Below are 24,558 nucleotides of genomic sequence, written 5' to 3'. Positions count from 1 at the left end.
TTATTAAAACAAAAGACAGAACAACTACTGCCACAACTGCTTTTATTTGCTCTTTTCTTTTTCATTATTACACAACCTAATCTACCTCTTTAGCTTATCTTACTTTTTTTTTTTAATCTTTTTCTTGATAGATACATATCTTAACTTTTACATCTTGAGAATGTGTTTAAATTACAGTCATTTGCAGTTTGGGTTTTTCAGTATTAATTATCTCAAAGTCTCATTGTACAAGCAAGAGGTTCTTCTCTTCATGCCCAAGCTTTGCTTTCAAGATTTTACTCTCTGACATGTGCTTTAGAATATTATAACATATAAGTACACATACATGCATGTATATAGGATATATATGATTACGTGTGTATGTGTAAGATAATATTATTTTTACTGACAGAAATTGCCAACTATATATTCTAACAGAAGACTCTTTGCTGTGACACACTCATATTTTTGTTCTGAGTGCCAACTAACCATCTTTTAGCATAATTTTCCGGTCAGCTTTTCTACCAGCCGTGTGATTAAACCACTACGTTTTGATCTCATCTCTACGCCGTTGGATCCATGCAACATATTCTCACTCTTTTACTTTCTCCGCTGTTAACACACGTATATATATAAGGTTTATATATTTTCTTTTTGAAAGTCATTGTGCTAACAGAATACTTTCTGCATTCCTCAAAATTGAACGGTAGTTTGGAATTTTCTACAATAAGTGGAATATGGCACGAGGGAGATATTGTTTTGTTTTTGTAAAATATTACTACCAGTATTGCACCTTGAGAAAGGAAAACAAATAGTCCTTTATTGAAATTGCAGCTGTGAATTTACAGTGCGTAAAGTTTATCGAGGATCCTAAAATCTAGGTGAAACTATTTGGCTGTGTTGTCATTTTCCAAAAACAAGAAAAGCTAATCTGAGAAAACTTTTGACAACTTTTAAAGATTTACTTGTCTTCTTTTCTAGAGTTACTAATACTCATTGAGATCATAACGAGTCCAGCTAAACTTAACAGTTGCCTTGAACCCGTCTCTAGCTAATGTTCCGTGATTGTTATCAAATATAGTACTTATAATAATTTTGTTAAACAAATTAATCCTAGATTAGTACCAAAAAACATACTATAATATATCAGTGTCAGAGCAGGAAACATAAGGAATAAAAGGGAATCTAATCTACAATTTATTCGAAATAAACTAAATGTATAAAGTTGAGCTACAGCTGTGTTACAAGACATGGACACACTAGAGTCTCGTACTAGTTCTTATAGGGCATGGGACAACTAACCCCCAACAACCATAAATCATGGTCAAACTTTAAAAGTATTTGGTCAAACCCACAATCATAGTTGCTAATTAGCTGTAAGCTGTTTAGCTAATTAGCTGTAACTTGTTTATCTAAAAGTGAGAGGCCTGTGTCTGCTAGATGCGGTTGTCTATACATGTGTCTTGTTCCAAAAGCTATATTTATATTGATTTTTTCTACAATTAACATGATAATTGAAATAGATAATTAATTAAGTAAAAATAGTGATGCTTTGGTATTTTCATACTAAAATCTTTTCCAAATTTATGAAAAAATTGTATTTTCTTTCAAACTTCTATAAACATTTGGAATATTGTTTATCGAATTATTTTTCACAGCTACAAAACAATGTTGGAGTATGTCACTACTTAACATATTTTGTTCGTAATAAATCAACCAAATATGTGTATGTACCCTTGTAAGAGGTATGTATTTACAAATGTACTTAGGTTGGGAAAATTAAATTATTTATTCAACTTGGAAATGCTGCTCATCATTGCAAACAAGGTAAGATAATTAAGATCCAACCAAATTATGATAAGCGAGACTTGCACACAACTCATTCTACTTTACTCCAATAATACGGGACCACAATAGATTACTGCTTCAAGAAACATATATATAAGCATAAATATTTTCAAATTATATATGAATTTTATACAAGATATTTCTGATTAATAAATGATTTTAAAACAGTTTTTAAACAATTTTAAACGATAATATCATATGGCATACATGTAAAACAGTCAATGAATCATTGTTCAGTATAATCTCAGATAAAGTCCTCACATCAAGTTTTATCACTAGACTGTCAAGTTACATATATCACATCTTGATCTTAGATGTGCGTAGCTGTCTTATTACCAATTAGCCAATGTACAAATATAATAGGAGTACTACCTAATCTCTGTTCGTGTGCTGTAAAAGAATAAATGACACACGTAGAAAGTGAGTAAAGGAATGATTAAGAAACCGTAATGGAGTTGGTTGAATTAAAGGTAAAAATTCCTTATTAAACTCCATTTTCATCAGAATACATTAACTTTGATTAGAGTGACGCCAGCTAAAGCGAGAAGATCCTCTGACCACGCGCAAGGACTACTTATGTGGACCCTCTATTTTACGTACTTTTAACTAAAACTTCAATGGCCCTCAAACTCTTTTGTTTGCAATGATGCTCAAGATTCCTAGAATCTGTATTTGATCACACATCATAAACATATCTTTGTTTTTCTTAATCTAATCATAACTATCAGCTGTACCTATAAATTAAAGGAAGTTGTATAGTTTAGAAATAAAATCCAGAAACCAAAATCAAGTGTAGACTTTATTAGCCAAGGCACAAGTCCAAGATAATACCAACAAGCCCATGTGTCTTAGGGTTCATTTACGAGTGAGCTGGTAATATAAATAGGATTGTAATGTGATGAAGAAATGTAAGTTTGGCTGTTACAGAGCAGCTCTTTTCTCACTATATGGAGTCAGTCTAAAACATTCTCATCTTGGTGACAAGTTAATCTTTTTTCATTCTATTCTTTTTGCGAATAAAGCTCTTCATGAATTATATATATTTCTAGTTTATTCAGCTCATTTGAGAAAAAAAAAATCTATCTTGTTATCAATCTGTTCATACACTTGTCAATGAAACACATCGTGTTGTATAACAATGATGTGTTGGTAATGAAAATCTCTGATCAGTTAGGACAAGATTCTCGTAAAGTACAACAAAACTAATTAGGATGCCAATCTATGAAATGAGTTACCGATCAACATTTTTTCCTTTTCTTGATCAAATGGACTTCCGAGAAGGAAATTTTTGTTTGCGCTCGTTTTGATAAGTTTTATATTCATCGATGGTTATGTTAGAACTTAGAACATTGTTTCAATTGTTCCCAGTTGTTTGATGTGTCTTCTAGCCTGTTTGCCATAACTTTATAAATCACATGATAAATCCTAAAACTTGACTTGGATATAACAAAACTAAGTAGTTTAAAATCGCTCAAAATTCTTTTAGGCTAGAACAAAAAAATAAAATAAAAATCAATTCATGATCATGAGGCTAAGTGATTAAAGCAGGAGACTTGATGAATGTTTCGACATTTTTTTTTGGTAAAAAATGTTTTGACATTTATTCACCAAAATAGTCACTTTTTTTTTAATGTGCGAAACAGTGATCATCTTTATGGTAAAAAAAACTGTAACACTAATACCCCTGTGGAATAATAACATTCGAATTTTAAAAGTATTGGAGGTTTTTACGCGTTTATCAATGACATAATGCATGCTCATTTTTTCTTTCTCCCAAAACAATAGTAAAACACAACTGAAACTTAACATAGAAAATGCCAAATCATTGATAGCAAAAGTACAGTCGTACTTAGGTTAGACTTCCTTTATCAACCAAATATGAGTTCGACCGAGAGTAGATCATATATCGACTTCTAATATATTATTTTTTGGCAAAGATATTGACTTCAAATATTATTATTTGGGCAAATATATAGACTTCTTATATATATTATTATTTCTTGTTGCAGAACGAGCTAGAGAATAACATAATCAATCCACAAATTACTAAAATAAAGAAAAAAAAATCAAAGATAAAAAACAAAAAAACTAAAATTTAGGGCTACCAGTAACATCGTAGGATTTGCTACGAGGATAGAGAAGATCAGAGACTTTCTTTGGATTCACAGATCCGTCCTCTACTTCTTCCTCCTCATCTATCCTCGCCATCCCTACGCTTGAGCTCTTTGGCAAGCCTCCTTGCTTCTGCTTCTCTTGTATAAACATATCGATCTCATTCTTGTGCCCTAAACTCCTAACCGACGCAGCTCTCACTAGCTCGCTGTAATCATCATCAATCCCGAAGTCGGTGGTTCTCCGGGAAGATGCGGAAGAGGAAAAGGCTGCCGAGGAGGAGCTACAGCTTCTTGAGAAAGGATCAAAGACCGAAGCAGAGGAGAAATAATGAGTCCGAGAGACGCAACCGGTGATGCTTCTCACGTAGAACTTGTTTAAGGCTCTAAAAGGTGTTTATATTATTCTCAAGATCTTGTTCTTGTTTTGTCCTCCCTTTCTCATGTTCTTTTTTTTTTTGAGAAATGGATTTTTTTTTGATTGAAAGATGTGTTTGGTTTTTTGATTATGATGTGGTTTTAAGGGTCTTGAAATTATTTTCTTAAGTATTTAAATTATGTTTTTGAAAAGTAGTTAAATTAAAACCGAGTGTTTAAGAAGAAATAATTGAGTTGAGAGAATCAAACGTGGCTTAAACTATACAAAACAGTTGATTTGCAAAAATAATTGTGGAAAGAGTGTTGGAGAGAGGCAGTCACAAGGCCCCATTGATCACATTCTAATCATTAACATTACATAGTTATATTTTGATTGACCCGAGTTTGTTAGTCTTCATTTTCTCATTAAATAGTTTGTAGTATACTATGAGCTAGTTATAGTACTAACGTGGATATATACATTCTGAAATTACATTAACTTGCTGTTGGTTTACTTAAAGAGAGATCATAGGGCTAAAGACTATCTCTGAACGTTTAAGATCCAACTTCAAAACGCTTCTTACTTCTCCTACTACCGGGTAGTTAACTTTCAAAGACATGTTAAAATTGTATTAAAACGTGGTGCGGACACAAAACCCGGGAAGCGTGGCAACTAAACATTGATGAGTTTAGACTTTGGACTTTTTTGCAGGTATGGGCACAACTTATTAGAAAAATGCCCTCTTATTATTTGAAAATTAGATAAGACCAGACATGTGGAGTCATGTCTGACAGCAAAACTATCCAAATGCTTCTAGAAACAGCTTCTATATTATAACATATCCCTGCATCTCCTCTTTAATTCAAAGATTCAAGTAGATGACAAGATTTCGATAAAAGATTTCAATTTGACAACTTGTAAGATTGTCGTATGATGTGAACTGCAGTAATATTATAACATATCCCTGCATCTCCCTCTTTTTTTTTGTTGTTGTGTATATTTATAATGGTGTCAAGGAGACGAATTCTTAAAAAAATCGATCCCGTCTATGGTTTGATGTAAACGTTAACATTTTATAAAATAGTTTAGATACTTTAATAAGAAAAAAAATAGTAGTATATGATTCATCACATGTCCTTAAAATATTTGTAACTTATTTTATCAGATACTCGACAACAACTACGCTAATTTTTTTAATTTCCATGAAGCACATTCACAAGTTTTTAATGTTATAGAAATAGATATGCTCTTAAAGAGTATCAAACACCTCAAATTCATTATCCAATCAAATCGTTGATTTTGTTGTTCGAATATATAAAAAAAAATAAACTTGAGCGCGACGAGACGAGACCACCGACTTATAAATTGATGAAAAATTTACTATCCCTTATATATTAATTGAGGAACATTTAAAAAGATGTAACCTCAATTTTGTATTAATTAAAAGAGGCCCCAATGCATAGGTGGCACTCAATTAGGTAGTCAATTACATTCAATTGAAAAATAAGTAGGTCCACATTCGATTTTTATATATTGTTAGATACATAAGTTGGTCAAACTATATGATATAATGATATGATATGATATTTTCTTTCCTTAAATAAAACCTACGGAATTACCATAAATGACTAATATATATATGACAATTAATGAGTTTAATAATAAAGATTTGATAACAATGTATATCTCCTCCATCATTTTTTGTTTAATTTTATATTATTAAAATAAATTAAACAATCAAATTAGCTATAAAAATAAAATTTAGATTTTTTCGTATATGTTATATTTTGAATTTTTAAAAACGACAATAAATGACTAAAACTATTAAAATTATTATGTTAAAAATTAATGATCAATGGTTTAATATTTTTATTATAAGAAGATACACATGATTTTAAAACCATATGAGTAAAAAATATCATTTAATAATAAAATAAATAAATAAATAAATAAATATATATATATATATATTAAACACTATATACCATAAGATTACATAAATATTTTAATATTAAAACTTTCAATGAATTTTCAAGAACATTTATAAATTATAAACTTATTAAAGATTTCAGATTGAAAATTTTGTTATCGATGATTTAAATATTTTGTTATAAAACGATATGAACGATCATAGAACCGTATGATTATAAATTATTATTTAATAAATAACTATACAAAATATACTATTCCTAGAAAAATAGGTTGGTCCATCTTAACTTATATTACACTTTTTATTAAACTAACTATCGAATTGATAAATAACGTACCAAAAAATGTTTTGCACTTTCCTTAAATAAAAGCTACGAAATTACCTAATATGATTAACGTATATGTGAAAATTAATTATTATGAATAATAAATATTTGATAACAATTTTTGTATCTTAGTTATTTTTTTAATTTTATATTATTAAAATATATTTAAAAATCACATTAAATATATAATAAAAACATTTATAATTTTTCTTATATGTTATATTTTGAATTTTTCAAAACGTCTCTAAATTATTAGAAATTTGAAGATCCCCACTCTGAAAATTTTATGATCAATAGATTTTTTTTTTGTCATAATAAGTTACAAATGATCATAAAATTGTATTAATATGAACTTTTATTTAATATTATAAGAAGATACACATTATTTTAAAACCATATGAGTAAAAAATATCATTTAATAATAAAACATATATATTTATATATATATATATATATAGATTATACTATATACCATAAGATTACATAAATATTTTAATATTAAAACTTTCAATGAATTTTCAAAAACATTTATAAATTATAAACTTATTAAAGATTTCACATTAAAAATTTTGTTATCGATGATTTAAATATTCAGTTATAAAATGATATGAATGATCATAGAACTGTATGTTTATAAATTCTCATTTAATAAATGACTATATAAAATATACTATTCTTAGAAAAATAGGTTGGTCCATCTTGACTTTCATTATATTTTTTATTAAACTAACTATCGAATTGATAAATAATCTACCAAAATTTTTTTTGCACTTTCCTTAATTAGAAGCTACGAAATTACCTAATATGATTAACGTATATATGAAAATTAATTATTATGAATAATAAATATTTGATAACAATTTTGGTATCTTAGTTCTTTTTTTTTTAATTTTATATTATTGAAAGACATTAAAAAATCACATTAAATATATAATAAAAACATTTATATTTTTTCTTATATGTTATATTTGAATTTTTTAAAACGTCTATATATTATTAGAAATTTGAATATTCCCACTCTGAAAATTTTGTGATCAATAGATTATTTTTTTGTTATAATAAGTTACAAATGATCATAAAATATAACGCATATGAATTTTTATTTAATAAATATTCAAACTAAATAATATATATATATATATATATATATAAACACTAATGATTTAATGCAACAAGATTGGCTGATCAATTTAGTCATCCAGTTGAAATCTTTCAAAAGTATGTGAAAGATTAAAGTCAAAGTAAATATGGATTTAGAATAGTAGTTATATTTTACTAACCAAATACCGAAAAAAACCGAACCGAACCGAAACCAACCTGATATCCGGATTGAACACCCGTAATCCAAATGAAGTCAAACTATTGTTTCATTCTCCAAAATATAATAAAAATAATAACTTAATTCCGCGCAAGGCGCGGGTCTTATCCTAGTTCTTATGTAACCACCAGGAAAAGATTCCATAAAAGTCGTTAAGTGTGTAGATAACTCATTATCCAATCAAACCGAACCGGAAACAGATAAAAAAATCATTATCCAACATGTCATCGAGCTTCTTCTCCCTTCCTGGCTTCCTCTCACCTCTGTTTCTCCTCCACACGCCAAATTGATTTTTCATTCTTTATCCGTCTCCTCTATTCTCGTTTAGTTCAATAACAGATTCCGAAACCGTTTCTATCCATTTTCGGATCATAATCTCCCCCAAAAAAAACCCTAACTTTCCCAATTTTTGGTCTTTTGCAATTTGATTTCGATTTCGATTCGATTCAATTGAATGGAGCTTCTTCGATTCGGAGAAAAGGGTCTCTCCAATTCACCACACCGAAGAAAAAAATGGATCCTTTTGATAGCCATCTCCGGCGTCGTCTCCGGCTACGGAGCTTACAAGGTCTACCATCTACCCTCCGTCGCCAGAAAGAGGCAACGCCTCGCGAAGATCCTCGGAGCCTTCCTCTCCGTCGCCGAGCTAATCTCCGAATCAGCCGAAGCCATGACCGTCGTCTCACGCGACATGAAGGAGTTTCTCACCTCCGACGCCGACGAGATCCCGAACAGCTTCAAACAGATCGCGAAGATCGCGAATTCGAAAGAGTTTACGGATTCGCTCTCGAGGGTCTCTCAGGCGGTGACCGTAGGTGTCTCTCGTGGTTACAAGTCCGAGTCTTGTAGTAACGTTGTTGATTCTGAGCCGAGTGTTGTTGATAGAGTGGTTGATAAGGCTTTCTCGAAAGCTGGAACTGGTTTCTTCTCTGTTGTTGTCGGTAGCTTCGCGAAGAATCTTGTCCTTGGGTTTCGCTCCAATGAGGGCGTGACACGTGGCGATGATGACACGGTAACGCCTCGGTGGTTGAGTTTGCTGTGTGATGAGAGGAGTAGAGAGGTTTTAGCTGAGTGTATTGAGAGGTTCACTAGCACGGCGGTGGGTGTGTATTTGGATAAGACGATGGATATCAACGCGTTTGATCAGATCTTCGAAGGCATGACGAATCCTAAGCATCAGGATAGTGTTAAAGACGTTCTTGTCTCGGTATGTAACGGTGCGATTGAGACTGTTGTTAGGACGTCTCATGAAGTGTTTACTACGTCTAAGTCCAGTGCCGTGGTAGAAGAAGAGAGTAACGGTGGTTGGACCGATGCTATCTCGAATACATTGGCGGTTCCAAGTAACCGGAGGTTTATGTTTGATGTAACGGGGAGAGTGACATTGGAAACTACGAAGTCTATTATCGGATTCTTGATGTTGAAGATGCTTCAAGGGTTTAGAAGAAGCTTTGATGTGGTTCAGGGAGAGGTTACGGAGAGAGGACGGCAAGTGGTTGGGTATGTTGGAGCTAAAGCTTCTGTTATTGTCACGGTGTGGCTCGCTTTGTACTTGCACATCATAAACCGATGTGTGAGGAACTCTCCTATTGGTGTAAGCCAGCACTTTTAGAGCATTACTTCAGATGATGACGAAGGGATTGATTTGTTTGGATGGATATATAAAAGCTATTGGTTAGGTACACGAGATTCATTCAGCTTCCTTCTTACTATATTTTTCATGGTTGGAGCTGAAAACAATTTATATAATGTGTGTATGTATGTGCACAAACTTATTCTTATTGATGGATTATATATAAACTGAGATGTTTCTTGGTACATTGAAGTTTGAAATATAGTGTTCAATCTCTACAACTGATTCGTCGTAATCTCTTTACACTTCTTTGGACAAGTTGGCCTTTGATGTAAGATTCCTAGTTGCCTAAGGGTGTTTATACTTGTTGTGCTAGTGGTTTCAACTCATTACACAGGAAACATAATAATCTTGCATCACAATTTCATGATAAACTACATATATACTAAACAATGAACAAACTTATTACCTCATAGTGTATTTATCACTTCATGTTACGTAGCAGTCAAGAAACAAAAGTAAAAGAACACCAAGACAGAAACGGTCGTTGACTTATCATCTAGGCTCACAGCAGTTGTGAACGCATACAGTCTAAATTATATAAAATCTGAACCTGTCGTTTTAATACATTGCAAATAGTAGAAAAAATAAGTCATCGTCATTGTCATATTCTCACTCGCATACCTTCTCCCAATCATCTACCACTTCTTCCCCAGAGCCTTCCACCAGCTTTTTACCGGCAGCTTCTGAGCTGCTGCTCTCTCCTGACTGAACCAATGGCTCCAAAGCGGAAGTTTTGGGCTTCTCCGGCTCCAATACACTCCAACGGTTAGCTGAGGTGACGATTGGAGCGTTGCTCGTTGCTGATCGCCAAGCAGAGGCTTGAGTATCTGTAGATGATCCTCCAATGGGGGAATCATCAGCTCCCCATGAGTCATCACTCTCCTGAATCACTGCTTTCTTCCATGGATTTGCTTTCTGCACATCCCACGATGAGCTGCTGGGTAGTTTTCCCCATGCATTATTACCGAGTGACTGAGATTGCGCGGCGTTCTGGACAACCACGGCTCCATTGTATACAGAACCGTGGTCCAGCCTCCTCATGGCAGTAGCGGCTCGAGCAGGGTCGTGGAACACGGCCAAAGCGTTCTTGTCATTCAGCCAAACAAGCTCACACTCACCCCCAAATCTCAGTACCACCGCGCTGACATTCGCCTCCCTCGGGAGATCCAATAAAGAAACCACAAGCCTAGGATCCATATCCACCAGCGGATCAAAGGACGGTGGGTGAGGCCCGCCTACTGAGATAGCACCACCCCTAGCTCCAATGATCCGTGTTGGAGGTTTCGACTTTTGTGTAACGTGAACAACTATAAACTTTTTTGGCTCCCACCCTCCGTTGCTAACCGCAAGTTTCCACCTCTCAGCTAGAAGCCGAACCATGTCTAGTTTATCCTTTTGCATTGGGCAGAAGACATGGACCTTGAGGGCACTTGTGCTTCCTCTGGCTTTCCCAAGTACCAGGAACTTGAGGCGCTCTTCAACAGCCAGTACCCACTTCGGATCACGCCTATAGATGTCTGAAATTATCTCTGTCATAGCAGAGTTCTCGCTGAAATGTAATGAGTCAAGATTTGGAGTTGTGATGTCAAACGCATCCTGAAGAACCCTCTTACGCTCCTGCTTAGCACACTCATCATCACACGAAAGCTTTCTCTGCCCGAGAGGGATTCGGTTATCGCTCGACTCAACAGGCTGAAGTGGCGTTGGAAGCTTATTCAAAACAGAGGTTTTATTGACAGAACCAACACGAAGATTGCCGGCGCTTTCTCCTCCAGCATCACAAGGGACTGTGGCAGTTAAGCGACCACAAGAACATGTAATTGTAACTGGAAACTCACATCTCGAGTCAGGGCAAGGCAAAGAAGGATGGCATAGTGCTGCACAAACGTGCCTGCAATCTCTTCTAGGAGCACCACACGTCTGTCCACATGTAACACGCGAAACTGCTTCAGATTCATTGTAACCGTCACAAGGCTCTGGGTGACAGGTTCTGGCACAAGCATGCAAGCCACAACGTCTCGTCTTGCCACAGATCTTGTTACATCTAATGTCTTTCAACCCACAAGGTATGTTTCTGAGAACCACGTGACCACCAACACATTTCTTTTCCACGGGGGCAGAACAAGGAGGGCAATCTCCAAAATGGCATCCATGCGTAGCGGAATGGCCACAAGGCTGAGGAATCGAGCATGGAAGCTGGCAGCTCGGAACAGGTGTCCCACAAGGTAGTGGTGGAGGAATCGAAGTTCTTCCACAAGCACATGTAAGATCAGTGAATATCATTTCGAGGCAAGGAGGGCAATGGCCACTGTGACATGACGATTCACAAGAATGCTGCCCGCACCTTAGGTTCTTCCCACATGGTAACTGACAGGCGTGTGGGTCCCAATCACCAGATAGATCATTCTTCTTCGCGTTCAAGAGAGGGCAGCAACGCTCGCTACATCTATGCCTCCCACAGTTTTTCTTACGCCCGCATGACTTAGCGCACACAAACTTCTCCGTCTCCGAAGAGGTTGTGAAGTAGCATTCCACGGTCCTGAATGATGACCCACACCGGCATTTCTGGTTGACTTTGACTAAACAAGGAGGGCAATCACCCGAATGGCAAACTTCGTTGCAAGTATGTAACCCACACGGAAGAACCTTCCTGCACGTGTTTGAACAAGAAGGAATTGGGTCCAAGCAACTACTCCTGATCTGCTCTTCTAGGCGAGTTTTTCCACAATAGCACGTCTTAACTTTACTAGGCAGTAAGTCACAGTCCCCGCAAGGCCCAGGATGACAAACCTCGGAGCAGAAATGATTACCACATCCAAGAGGCTTCCCACAGTTAGAATTGCATGAATACACACCATCGTCTGCTTTCAACTCTCCCTTCACGTTCATCTCTCCGCAAATAACAGTCTCCGCTTTTTTCTTGCAGAAACAAGTGGCATTTACTGGTACCTGACAAGGATCACAAGGGCCAACGTGACACGTCCTTTCACACCGATGACGTCCACAGTCGAGAAGCTTCTCGCACCGCTGCCCACAAACAAGAACAGATCTCCGCTCAGAGCATCGAGTATGAATCATCTTTTTGCCACAAGGACAGCTACGAGGTGGAGCAAACGCTTTACAGGGAGGACATGGACCGGGATGACACTGCAGGACACAGGAATGAGGACAAAGATCATCTTTATCCATCTCAGCAGAAACCTCTCTCTCCAGCGGCTTCCCACATGGCTCCCCGCATGAGTGAGGAGTCAGATACGGATCAGATGGAGGATCCTTTCTCTTCCCACAAAAGCACCGATAGCATATCTCTCTTGACGACGTCAGCTGCACAGATTGGCAACCCGGACACCTCCAATTATCGCCTTGATTCTTCTCAGCCAACAGATCAACAGAAGTCGGTGCTCGAGCCCACTTCTTGATACAATGCATGTGGAAGATGGAGTAACAGCTTGAGCAAGACCATATATTAGCAGACCGTCCAACCATGTCATAACAAATCATACACTCAATAGAGCTCTTCACCAGCTTATCTTGTAACTCTTGAACAAGCTGAGGCAAGTTCGCGTCTGCCAACACAGTAGTGTTCTCCTCCTCCTTAACCACCTTTTTCCCCTGATTCACAGGCTGAGTCCTAGACGCAACTCTATGGCGATAATCAGGCAAAATTCCCGGAGCATTATTTCTTCTTTGTCGACTAGGTGGAGGCGGACCAACAACATTATTACTCCTTTGGTGGTTGTTATAAGAGGGACGAGCAGAACCGTTACGCTGCCGAAGAGGACGTGAAGCAGCAGCACCAGCGTCAAGGCTTTCTGAAGTTCGGTCTGTATTAGCAGGAGGAGGTAAAGAAGGCTCATTCACAACCGCCGCTGCCACAGAGTTAGCTGCACCTCTAGGAACCCATGTTTGGTGAGGATTGGAACGAGGCCTGTCTCTTCTGACTTGAGAGCTCATATTATTATTCTCTGACTCCACAAATACAAAACCGGATCCTGAACCCGTCGTTGCTGCTGTTGATGCAATGAGCGTACAACTATTCACAAAATGCTTCTGCACATAGTCACAAAAAGATTCAGACTTTTAGCAATTAGTAAACTTTCAAACATTAATTGAAATGAATCAAAGCCAAATTACACAAATCCAGAAATTGAAATCCCTAAGTGCTCTCGCTAGTCGCTATTATGGATCTCAAAATGGGGGAAAAATCAAAATGCCCTAAATTTCGGAAAACAAAACAAAAAATCTCAATCAAATTATTGAAGCAAATCAACCAAAGGGGTGAAAAGTTCGTACCTGACGAGAAATTAACGAAGGAAGAAACAAAGAACAATCTCCGGAATCAATTACAGCTGATTTCGATTTTCTCAGGGGCTAGAGAGAGAGAGAGAGTGTGTTGAAGAATATGGAAAGAGCGAGGAGGAAGGAGACGGTATATATAGTGAGAGCACGCCTTGGAGCCAAAGGAAATTAGAGAAAGTGACTCTCCTTGCGACTTTTCTTCTTTATCTTCTCTGTCAACGATTGTCTGTCTCAATTATTATTTTTCTATTATCCTTGACGAACACTCGCGAAACGAGTCGTCCCAAATGGGCCATTAATGGGCTTACTTAACCGACTTTAACCGGATATAATTATATAATATTGCTAAACCAAGTATATGTCCGACAACATCTTACATTAATATAACAAAATAAGACAACGACTGGTCTCAGGACTCAGAGTCAGTGAAGCTGGGACTCTCGAGGTCAGCCATGCTCGCAGAAGCAAACGATTCGAACGAGTCCATTGTAGAGAGCGAAGAAGTTTCTAGTGAGTCTGAGTGTTCATCATCGTCTATCTCAGGGAGGACTATGTGACCGTCTTCTTCTTCTCCTTCTTCTACTTCACACTCATATTCTTCTTCGGCTTCTGAAGCTTCATCAGAGCCCATGAGCAGCCTGTTGATTGCTGACTTGGCTGCTTCTGTGAACCACTCCGCCTTCGGGAGTGAGCTGGTTGAAAACACCACAGAGACTTTTAGTTTAATTTAGCACAAGAAAAAAATGACTAAATTAGCATTATTTAAAGATTAAATTATTTCAAATCCTAAACTCCTAAATTCTAATCATTAAATTCTTAACTCGAATAAATATTAATTAATATTATTTTTTGTCATTTTCTCTGTTATGTGCTTATTTTGAAATAATAAACTGTTTGGTGCTATTATTTCTTTTTTTTTTTGGTTACCTTTGTGGGTTGATGCCTCTAGAGGAGAATATGTTGATGGCTCTGTTGATCACCACTGATGCATGGTTCTGCACCACTTTAAATGGATAACCAGCGAACCGGGCTATCTCCACTGTGAAGTTCATGTCCAGTATCAACTGCCAAAACCATAACAAAAGACTTCATCTGTCAAAGCTGATGTATGTTGTTAGAGTGGTGGTAGAAGAAGTGTGTTGTTACCTGTTGCAAACCAGATGGCTGAAGTGGAGTTGACTCATCCTCAAACGCACTCCAAAACTCCTGCTCGTTTGATAGCCAGATTATAACCGTCTCGGTTAGTCTCGCTAGTAGAATCTTTTGCAGTTTCTCTTTCCCAAGCAGAACATCCCCAGCAATGATGGCCAGCTGTTGCAGCTTAGAAAACAATGCCTGCATATGACAGTTTATCAAACCAAGAACTATAAAGCCAGATAGAAGAAGAGGTTCAGACCTGAAACGGTAGAGAGGGGAGATGCAAGTCATCTGGTGTCTCTGTTAAATAGATGAGCGCATCTAACCGAGTTAGCCCTTCCCTAGAGTAAATGAAGCTCAATACAAACTGCAGACAGAAGTAGTTTCTAAGTTTGTCAAACGCTTGAACCATGTGTCGTTTCCATTCTTTCAACTCCGGCGCAGAGCTACTGATCAGAGAAGGACTGCTACTACTGTCACCACCATCTCCTCCGCTGTTTTCAACCTCGAGGTTCCAGACTTTAACCAGTGATTTCGGTAAAAGCTCGTCTAGTATTGTGAACGCAGCTCCGAGAAGAGCAAGCTGCTCTGAATCCGTCTCGGCTCTGGTGAGAATGGTGTGATCTTGAAGCTCTGGGAGACCGTCTTCGTCTGCATGGCCAGGCAAGGCTTTGATCAGAAAGTCGATGTACTTATCGTACAGTTGAAGAACCCTCGCTAACACACTTTCTCCAAAGTGTAGCACAGCTAGATGTGTTAGCTGCTCAAGTATGTCCTGAAAGAACAAACAAAAGCTTCAATAAACTTGTGTCTAGAATCATAGAAATGGTGAAAACTTGGTTTGTCTAGGTCTAATAAAATTTTAATCGAATAAATTCAAATTAGTTTAGTTTGGTTCAGTTTGAGTTTGGTTTGTGTTCAATTTAGTTCGGTTTTACTGAGCCATGCAGTGTCTGACTCCTGCTGATCTGAGCCGGGGTGGTGTTTGTTCAGTGTAATCAAATTGGTTTTTAATTTTGTTCTAATTCGGTTACGAAAAGTATAATTTATAATACGCAAAACAAATCATTTGATACTAAATTATTAATTTCTTCATATACTTAAATATAAAGCACAAATATACAATTAAAACGTAGAATATGTAATCCAAGAATTTTATATTATTATCTTCGAACTTAATATAAATATCACATGTAGTTTCTCTGTTTTTTATTATACTGTATGAGATTTATATTATTTTATTGTTAACTATGTTTTTTATTTAGTTAGAAGTAAAATGTATAAAATTATGCTTATTTGTTTAGGTTAGATGGTTAAATATCTTAAATCGTAATATTATTGGAATCATTAGTTAATTTAATTAAATAAACACTTTGGTTTGGTTTAAAACTGAACCATTTGAGCTCATAAAACCTTTAACTAAATGGTTAGGACATATATTTTGGTTTGGTTTGGTTCCTTTTTTTTCCTCACCCCTAGTGAAAACACTACAGTGTTAAAAGAGCAGACTTACTTGCACAATTTGCATGAACCGAATGCTACAATCCGTCATCGTCGTGTCCGAAGCAATTGCAAACTCAGATAACACCGCCACAAACTCAGAAGACGACTCCAACCCCTCGTCAGTTTCGTTCAAGTCAAAGATAACCTTCCTCGCCCGTCTAAAATTCAGCTCCAGCACTTCCTCAACGTAAGGCCGGAACAGCACCAAGAACAGCTTAGACAAAATCAACCCCTGCGGCTCCAACGCTTTGCAGTAGTTAAGACAGTCTTGCAGACACACACTCGCCGCACGCAACGCGTAAACCGTCTCGGAAGGAGCCGCGTTCTCTTTAACCAGCCGGACCAAGTACTCGACCTCCCTCTCAGCCCACTGAACGACTTTGTTGGAGTAGGCAGGGTTGTCATCGTCGCCGAACATGGATGCTGATTCTTTTGCGGCGAGGGAGATGTTGGAGAAGACTAGCTTGGAGAGAGTGGCGGGGAACGTGTTGGGGCAGGTGGAGCATGAAGGGAGAAAGGCTTCGATTCTTCTGTGAAGGCTCGTGGCGTAGTGCTTGAGGAGGAGTTGGTGGGCTGATGGGCCTTTTCCTAATCTGATCAGCCCGTTTAACGTGTGCTTCAACTCGGTGACGCTGACTGAAGGCTGTTTAGCGATCCTGAGGAGCTGTTCCTCGAGAAGAGCTTTTCTTTCTATAAAAGCAGACTTGTAAGATGACGTGTCAGCTGCTCCTTTGAGTTCAGGGTTGTTTCTTTCCTCGGTATCTATTGCCTCAAGTGCTTCGTCCACTTTATGTTCAGCTAAAAGAATGTCAATCTTCTCCAGGAACTCGGACTTTGGATCGGTTAGTTCATTAGGGAACGGATCCTCCTCGACCTCTTCTGACTCATCTGCATCACCAGAGGATCGCTTCCATTCATCCATCTCACGGCCGAGTCCAGACATCAGATCCTGCACGAGTATCCCCTGGGAAGATATGTGCTTCCGTAGCTCAACTAACTCGTGCTCCATCTCCACTGCTTCTTCAGATATTCTACACAAAGGGTATGAATCTCAGAAAGTAGCACAGCAGAACACTACAGTGAGCATGTCTCTCTTGTTTATACTAATGGAGAGATCATCTAACAGAAAACACTCTGTGTGGAACAGAGACTCTCCTATCACACTAGGACCAATCAATCAAATTGCAATTAGTAGCGTTGTGTTACCTCAAGAAAGCCAGGTACTTGGTACGCATATCACCGCACATATTCTCCACAGCATCTTTTAGATCCAAAAGCTCACAGCAAAGCTTTCTAATCCCCTGCATTGTTTAAAATTAACCAAATCAACACAACAGAAGTAATCATGAGCAAATCTAACTCTTAGGGTTTAGTACTTTCTCCTGAACTACAATCTATGTTAAAGTCTTAAAGTCGAGGGCTTTTGATGAATGAGTGAGATTTGACAGGACCCAAGTGAGAGAACTATCTCAAAGTGGAAATGATTGATTCAGAGGAAGAAGAAAAGTTACTAAATGTAGCGAGAGAAAGAGAGAAAGGAGGAACCTTTTCGGTGAGAGACTGGTGAACGGAATCGATCTTTGATTGAGGGGTTATGCTCTCGATGGAAGGTAAGTCGTCTTCTTCCTCGCTGCTCTCCATTTTTTCTATCGATCTCTCTTTCACACTCTTCCTCGGAGTCTCAGACAGTGTTTGTCGGAAGAAGACAATAGTTTTAGTGATGGATTGGACTCGGAAAGATACGGGTTTGTCTGATCTATTCCTCTTCCGTATGTGAAACGGCGTGGAGTTGAAGTTATAAAGAAAACGACGGCACGATTGTTGTGAAGGATCTGTCTACATAAAGTGCATTTTTTTTTTATATCTTTTACAAATTTTTCTCTTTAGTTTACAACAAAGTTGTAATTGTTATTAGCGGTTTAAATAAATAATATAATGACTAATGAAGCTAATTTCTAACGAATTATTTCTTTAATTACTTTAATCATTAGTTTTGATGAAATTATTTAATAAAAAGGTTTAAATTGTCCTATATAAATCATAATTTGAAATAGAAACTTACGGTTGATAAATTTTAGATATTTGGTTTTCTATAAAACATTTGATTTTTTTCTGATATTTCCGGTTTTATATCTACTTATATTTTAATGTTTAATTTAAAATTACAGTGGAAAAAAAATCCTTGAAAAAAACATACATTTCATTTAAAGACACATGTACTAAACATATATTTATACCACGAACACATAGTGTTTTGTTGAATATTGAGTAAATCTCACACTGACATTTCACTTATAACGTTGTTTTTAATGAACAATCATATTTATAAAATTTCTGTTAACTATATCATGATATGTTTGTGGAATCAATTCTATTTACAGAATCGAGAGACGGTACTCCATCCATCAGTATGAAACTTGCAAGAGTACTTACTCCATAGCCGTAGAAGCAAATACTTCTTCTTGTTGTCTGTCGTGTAACAATCTTGATCAAAATATGTTAGTGGAATCAATTATCTTCTGTAACACATGAACATGTGTTGGCTATATAATAAAAGATATAGTAGTGAACTAGAAAACGTGAATTAAAGAGCGCCAAGCCCAGTAAACCTGATCACTGGAGGCCCAACAAAATGAAATTTTGGGCCAGTTGAAAACTAGGGCATTATTTTTGGTAAAAAAAAATGTGGTTTTACCTATTTAACATCTCAGCTTGAATTAATCCCAAGTGGCTGTAGTTGCATGCCAAAAAGTTGGTAACTAGGGCATTATTGTTGTGGCATGAAAACGAATCAGCCTGGTGAGAAGAATCCAGAAGAAGTGATGAGTAATTCTGCGCCTGGAGGGTCGATGAAGAGGAAGGTGGGTGGGCGTAAGCGTAATCCAGATGAACGAACTGTTGTTGATCCCGAGTATCGTGCGCCTGGACGTTCATATCGGCGCTTGGAAAAGAAGCGAGAGGCTCGCCGTAAGGCTCAGAGGGAGGAGACTTATCGAAGAGAAGAAGAGACTATTCGTAAGGCTGAGGAGGTTTTTTGGCGTAAAGTGGATGAAACAGATGTATGTTATTTATTTCCATTTGATTTGATGATAATAATAATCTTCCTAGTTAGTTGCTAATTGTTATTATATATTTTAATTAGGGCTTCGATATCGAGTTCGAAGGTGCTCCTTGTTATTTTGGTGGTATGAGTGTTTATAAGGGTGGAGTAGATTGTCCCCTTGTAGCGCGGCTTTATGCAAAGGTTGGACTTCATCGGTACAATATGCTAGAGGTAACACTTTTGTATCCATCATCTATATCTGATCTTCTTGTTTGTTGCAGTTAATAACTCTTTTAAGTCTTCTTCCTCAGGGGACGAACTTGCATCTTCACGAAATAGAGAAATACGTTGTAGTTTGTACCATCATGCCTGTCTCGTATAACATTACCTTGATTGCTGAGGATCCAGCTACCTCCTCCTTTGTTACTTTCCAGACTAATGTTGACCAAAGAAGTTTAGGCCAGATTGATTTCACTTGTTATATCTCAAGACCTAAAGGTTTAAATTTACCGCGCTTTTCTTTGTAATTAATTGATTATTAATAAACTATAATAAATGGATTAATGTATTTTGACTTGTCTCTCTCACTCTAGGGATCAAGAGTGAGATTTATCCGAACCAGTTCTTCGATGCCAAGGACTTGCCTGAGAAGTGGCCTTCAAAGGAGGCTTTTGCTGATCAAAGTCGATTTTTGTACAAGGTATAATAACTCTTTGATGAATATGACAAATGTATAATAAGAATGTGCTTTCATTTCGCCATGTTTTGCTTCGCAGATGCAGAAATCAGATTGGGAAGAACATGACTGGATTCGCTTGTATATGGAAATTTCGTTCTTTAACAGACATAGGTGCCTGAATGTAAGGTCTTTTTTTAAATGGTTAAACTTTTTTTTAATGGTTTCTTGTTTATATATAAAATGTGTTTCTTCTTGTGTTGTTGCAGCACAACATGTCTGATTTAAAGATTCTGGACGTAGTGGTAGAGACTGAGGAAAATGTGCCACATGAGACTGTACTCAAGAGTCTTAGGAATGTCCTTGTCTACATAAGATATGATCAAGACTTGGGAGCGGATGGTGTTTGCAAACACATAGCCATTGTTCGAAGAACTGTCGAGCCGACAACTCACTGCGTTTGTCTCTTGGGCGAGTCTCAGCTTGTGCCCGACTCTGAGTAAGTGTTACTTTTAATAGTAACTCTTTACTTAAGTAAGATATATGTTCAAAAATAAACAAAACATGCCAACTTGTGTCGTTGGTTTTATCACTTTATGTGTCTTTATCTTTCCGAGATAATCCAAAAACCTCTCTTCCTGTGTACAAGCAGGTTGTGAAATGAAATTTCGTTACAAGTACTTAGATAATTGAACGATATGCTTGACTCTTTTATTTTCAACTTCTCATTGCTTGACTCTTTTACTTTCAACTTACTCATCCTTAATATTTATTTCGCTACAAGTATCCTAGAGCATCTCCAATACCCATAGAGTCTCTGATCATCATTACACATCTAATATCTTCTGAACCAAGTCATTCCACTCAGTGACATGATTAAATATTCAGAGTTTAAGAGGCAAACCACTACTGCTCTTTGAACCCACACTAGACTATCATCTGGATAAGAAGCCCCAAATACTTCCATGGCGTCTAGAGCTGGAGAAACCTTTTTTACCTTCAAACATAAACCAGTAGATTAGTTTTTTGCAAATAACTTTTGAAATTGGGATGAACAATTTACTTTCTAGGATCATCAAAAGAAAATATTTGTTCATCACAAAAATGGTTTATATATTTTTCATTTCATTCACTTTTTTCTGTTTGAGGATTGACAAGTCATATAAAATTTTTTTATCAATGCTAATTATACCATCGGATAGTAGCGCTGGGCATTTGGTTTTTGGTTCGGGTCAGACTATATCCTAAATAAACCATAATTTGAAATAGAAACTTGTGGTTGATGAATTTTAGTGTTTTGGTTTCTATAAGAAACTCAAACTTTTCTGATTTTTCCAGTTTTGTATCTACTTTATATTTTATTAAAAAAAATTATAGTGAAAAAGTCCTTGGATAAACATACATTTCAATGAAGACACATAACACATGTATTAGAAATATCTTTGACATAGAAAAAGTCCTTGGAGAAACATACATTTCAATGAAGACACGTAACACTTGTATCTACATGTATTGAGTAAATCTCACATTGACATTTCACTTATAATGTTGTCTTTAATGAACAATCGTATTTATAAAATTCTGTAACTATATCAAAACATGTTTGTGGAATCAATTCTCTTCTTGGATTTACGGAATCGAGAGACCGTACTCCAGCCATCAGTACGAAACTTGCAAGAGTACTTACTCCATAGCCATAGAAGCAAAGACTTCTTCTTGTTGCCTGTCGTGTAACAATCTTGATCACCTCGTACATTTCTTCCCATCGAAGAAGATATTCGAATCGGGCTGTTCTCTAAGCATTTCCTGTAAGCTTCAAGAAAAGGGTCAACGTCTTTCTTCCTAAAACTTGACAAACCGGACCTCGAAGTCTTGACCATGTTGGAAGGCGTGAAAGGACAGACAGCAAGAGGACTCTGCAACACTTCGTAACTATACTCAGCATGAGGACATGGAGGTGGCGTAAGCGTCCATTGTAGCTGATCACGGCCACTTCTGTTCTTCTTTCTTGAAACTCCAGGCTTTAGTTCCCATGAGAAGGGGACTTTGGCTTTAAAAGTATGATCCAACTCATGGTGGTTTGGACTAAACATAACTCGAGTCCCGTGCGGTCTTTGTTGGATTCGTTATAAGTGTGTCTTCATTTGAGATATGGTGGTATGTGTAATATATATACCAAAAGTTTATTTCGTAAAATCTGATTTGATGTATGTATATTCACCTAAGTTTTGAATAATATATAGTTGGAATGATAGCATCGTTAGGACTCTCTTGGCTATATATATAACCGCCTACTTTATGAATATACATTAAAAATATCATTTTTCTGTCTTGTACGTATCTAACGCAATACAAATTAACCGAAATTACGCATAATGTTTGCGTATTTCAATAATTAATAGAATGAATACAAGTTTTTCCGTCCATGACATAAGACGTCTATAATTGAATGCATATGTAGGCATTTGTATAAAAGTATTATTATGTACAACTATTTCATGAATAGTTGACAACAAATTCTTTAAAAGTAAGAAATAACCAACCAATGAAACAACAGGAAAAAAAATATAAGCAACAAAAACAACGTGAACGGCAGGATTCGAACCTGCGCGGGCAAAGCCCACATGATTTCTAGTCATGCCCGATAACCACTCCGGCACGTCCACTTTTTGTTTGAATTGAATACAAGAAAATTATGTCGCTTAGATGTTTGACTATAGTTTATAAACTATCTAAGACCCTAGCAAGAGATGTATAAAGCCAAGTATTAGGATAATACTATTATGTCAAGTACGTACAAAAACTCCTAGAATCGTAGAAACAAATTAGCTTTTGTTAAAATGAGAACATATGAAAGTCACATGGATTGAGAAGAATACTCTTCATGGAAAACCAAATTATAAACAACTGTTATTTGAACGCAATGCATATATTCTCATAAGCAAATATTCCATTATTTATATGTTTCTTTGTTTCATCTCAAGAAACCCAACGAAGAGTGAACAAGATCACCCGAGGAGACAACAAAGATCCCAAAAGAAACAACGAGAAAGAACACAAGTTTAAGAAGAAAGAAAACCAATATATGTTGCAGATCGAGAGGTAGTGAGACTATTGGTTCTCAAGGGTCAAAATGAACTGTATCTCTTTTTTTTTCAAGCAGCGTCCACTTTGTCCTTAGCGGCATTATCTCCTCCTTCAAGCTGGCTCAAATTTCCTTTCTCCTTGATCAGCTGAATATGATGGTGCTTGCAATAAAGCTTCCCCTCGTGAGCTATGTAATTCGAAGGACTTATCGTGCATCCTCCATGTGTACACTTGAAGCAGCTCTTGTGGTACAATGTCCCATTCACCGACACCTTCACAAAGTCCACATAACAAGCAGTACAGTAATGTTCAAGTTTTCACATGTTTTACAATATATTATAATGTTTTTGGCTATGGTTTACGCATTTGATTCTGATTATTAAGTAAGGTTTTGGATTGTATATACCTTCTCAATTGGATAGACGGTTTTGTCACAGCCAACGCATTTTTCTCGTGTTCCACCAAACATATTAGACACTTTAGTACCAGCAGGTCTCTGTTAAAGATAGCTCTAGTTAGCTGATTAATGACACGAACATAAAAAAAAAAAACACAATCAAGAACAGGTTGCTGTCTGAAACTACCTCTCCCTCCAAAGGCCTATCCGGTTTTCCGATCTTTGGTGTCCCTAAAATATTTAAATAAAAACTTTGATTAATATTTTCAAGTTTAAAAAAGCTCACAGAGTTTTGTTATATTGATCTGTTTTTTTTTTCTTGCTGAATATTTACCTTCGAAGCTCTTCTCAAGACTTCCTGTTCTCTTGAAGTTCTGATCAAAATGTGGTCTGCAATAGAGAACTCCTTCAAAGGAGTTGTAATTGCTAAGCTGTTTCATCAACAATAAAAGCATAATCAAATCTTTAAACCAGTCAAAGATTCATCTGTCACTCTTCCACATAAATAAATGAAAAGTATACTTATTAATATGGGTCTTCTCTAACATTTATATATCTACTAGATCTTCCCTTGGTGTTTATCAAGAAATCATCAGAAGATGTAAAGAAGAAGAAGAACTCAGACCTTGAGAGTTCCTTTGCAATGGTGACAGCGGAAACAGGCTTTGTGGTAGACCCGGTTATCTGCGGTTAACTTGTCAACGAGGTAAACGGTTTTGTCACAGGCCATGCATTTTTGTGTTGTTCCTGCGAACGCCATTTGTGTGATATTTCTTGTAAGAGATCAGACCAAGAGTCAGAAGAAGAAGAAGAAGAACAGGGCTCAATGTTCTTGATAAGAGATAAAGATGAAGGAAAGAGACTTGTCAATTATTGTTGCTTTGTTTTTTCAATAATGGGGACCAAATATA

At 36.6% G+C, this 24,558-nt stretch overlaps 5 protein-coding genes, 1 non-coding gene and 1 pseudogene across 6 annotated transcripts; 2 read left to right on the top strand and 5 right to left on the bottom strand.

Annotated features, from left to right (window-relative positions):
* Positions 1-115: 115 nt before the first annotated feature.
* LOC117127112 lies at positions 116-5,830 on the bottom strand (annotated as a pseudogene).
* Positions 5,831-8,011: 2,181 nt separating this feature from the next.
* LOC103868116 (protein PHLOEM PROTEIN 2-LIKE A10-like) lies at positions 8,012-9,723 on the top strand. The gene has a single exon (XM_009146222.3). It carries the CDS (start codon positions 8,324-8,326, stop codon positions 9,479-9,481), a length of 1,158 nt encoding a protein of 385 aa, XP_009144470.1. The 5' UTR covers positions 8,012-8,323; the 3' UTR covers positions 9,482-9,723.
* A 170-nt stretch (positions 9,724-9,893) lies between these two features.
* Positions 9,894-14,046, bottom strand: LOC103868115 (NF-X1-type zinc finger protein NFXL1). The gene is made up of 2 exons (XM_009146221.3): positions 13,799-14,046; positions 9,894-13,555 (listed from the first exon to the last, which is right to left on the bottom strand). The coding sequence occupies exon 2, from the start codon at positions 13,457-13,459 to the stop codon at positions 10,115-10,117; it is 3,345 nt and encodes a 1,114-aa protein (XP_009144469.1). The 5' UTR covers positions 13,460-13,555; positions 13,799-14,046; the 3' UTR covers positions 9,894-10,114.
* A 57-nt stretch (positions 14,047-14,103) lies between these two features.
* Positions 14,104-18,248, bottom strand: LOC103868114 (exocyst complex component EXO84C). Its single transcript, XM_009146220.3, has 7 exons — positions 17,990-18,248; positions 17,651-17,745; positions 16,455-17,475; positions 15,201-15,716; positions 14,951-15,139; positions 14,732-14,868; positions 14,104-14,496 (listed from the first exon to the last, which is right to left on the bottom strand). The coding sequence occupies exons 1-7, from the start codon at positions 18,083-18,085 to the stop codon at positions 14,214-14,216; spliced, it is 2,337 nt and encodes a 778-aa protein (XP_009144468.1). The 5' UTR covers positions 18,086-18,248; the 3' UTR covers positions 14,104-14,213.
* Positions 18,249-19,209: 961 nt separating this feature from the next.
* LOC103868113 (UPF0725 protein At1g02770) lies at positions 19,210-20,891 on the top strand. The gene is made up of 6 exons (XM_009146219.3): positions 19,210-19,503; positions 19,587-19,718; positions 19,799-19,985; positions 20,081-20,187; positions 20,264-20,347; positions 20,433-20,891. Exons 1-6 carry the CDS (start codon positions 19,225-19,227, stop codon positions 20,664-20,666), a joined length of 1,023 nt encoding a protein of 340 aa, XP_009144467.2. The 5' UTR covers positions 19,210-19,224; the 3' UTR covers positions 20,667-20,891.
* A 1,856-nt stretch (positions 20,892-22,747) lies between these two features.
* On the bottom strand, positions 22,748-22,829 carry TRNAS-AGA. The gene has a single exon. It is a non-coding gene; the product is annotated as a tRNA-Ser (tRNA).
* A 219-nt stretch (positions 22,830-23,048) lies between these two features.
* Positions 23,049-24,543, bottom strand: LOC103868112 (LIM domain-containing protein WLIM1). Its single transcript, XM_009146218.3, has 5 exons — positions 24,273-24,543; positions 23,982-24,078; positions 23,835-23,878; positions 23,657-23,746; positions 23,049-23,522 (listed from the first exon to the last, which is right to left on the bottom strand). Exons 1-5 carry the CDS (start codon positions 24,405-24,407, stop codon positions 23,319-23,321), a joined length of 570 nt encoding a protein of 189 aa, XP_009144466.1. The 5' UTR covers positions 24,408-24,543; the 3' UTR covers positions 23,049-23,318.
* Positions 24,544-24,558: the final 15 nt, after the last annotated feature.

This window comes from Brassica rapa, chromosome A08, assembly GCF_000309985.2.
Source record: "Brassica rapa cultivar Chiifu-401-42 chromosome A08, CAAS_Brap_v3.01, whole genome shotgun sequence".
In the NCBI taxonomy this organism is placed as follows: Eukaryota; Viridiplantae; Streptophyta; class Magnoliopsida; order Brassicales; family Brassicaceae; genus Brassica; species Brassica rapa.
This window is presented reverse-complemented; position numbering and strand designations above follow the sequence as displayed.

What these genes read in the sequence shown, in the direction of transcription:
- LOC103868116 (XM_009146222.3), top strand. Translation starts at nt 8,324, where the DNA reads ATGGAGCTTCTTCGATTCGGAGAAAAGGGTCTCTCCAATTCACCACAC.
- LOC103868112 (XM_009146218.3), bottom strand. Translation starts at nt 24,407, where the DNA reads ATGGCGTTCGCAGGAACAACACAAAAATGCATGGCCTGTGACAAAACC. An exon ending in TCTTGAGAAGAGCTTCGAAG is followed by an intron (nt 23,879 to 23,981) that starts GTAAATATTCAG and finishes TAAATATTTTAG; the next exon opens with GGACACCAAAGATCGGAAAA. An exon ending in ATAGGCCTTTGGAGGGAGAG is followed by an intron (nt 23,747 to 23,834) that starts GTAGTTTCAGAC and finishes TATCTTTAACAG; the next exon opens with AGACCTGCTGGTACTAAAGT.
- LOC103868114 (XM_009146220.3), bottom strand. Translation starts at nt 18,085, where the DNA reads ATGGAGAGCAGCGAGGAAGAAGACGACTTACCTTCCATCGAGAGCATA. An exon ending in GGTTCATGCAAATTGTGCAA is followed by an intron (nt 15,717 to 16,454) that starts GTAAGTCTGCTC and finishes TTGTTCTTTCAG; the next exon opens with GACATACTTGAGCAGCTAAC. An exon ending in AGAGGCATCAACCCACAAAG is followed by an intron (nt 14,497 to 14,731) that starts GTAACCAAAAAA and finishes GTTTTCAACCAG; the next exon opens with CTCACTCCCGAAGGCGGAGT.
- LOC103868115 (XM_009146221.3), bottom strand. Translation starts at nt 13,459, where the DNA reads ATGAGCTCTCAAGTCAGAAGAGACAGGCCTCGTTCCAATCCTCACCAA.
- LOC103868113 (XM_009146219.3), top strand. Translation starts at nt 19,225, where the DNA reads ATGAAAACGAATCAGCCTGGTGAGAAGAATCCAGAAGAAGTGATGAGT. An exon ending in ATCGGTACAATATGCTAGAG is followed by an intron (nt 19,719 to 19,798) that starts GTAACACTTTTG and finishes CTTCTTCCTCAG; the next exon opens with GGGACGAACTTGCATCTTCA. An exon ending in TTATATCTCAAGACCTAAAG is followed by an intron (nt 19,986 to 20,080) that starts GTTTAAATTTAC and finishes CTCTCACTCTAG; the next exon opens with GGATCAAGAGTGAGATTTAT.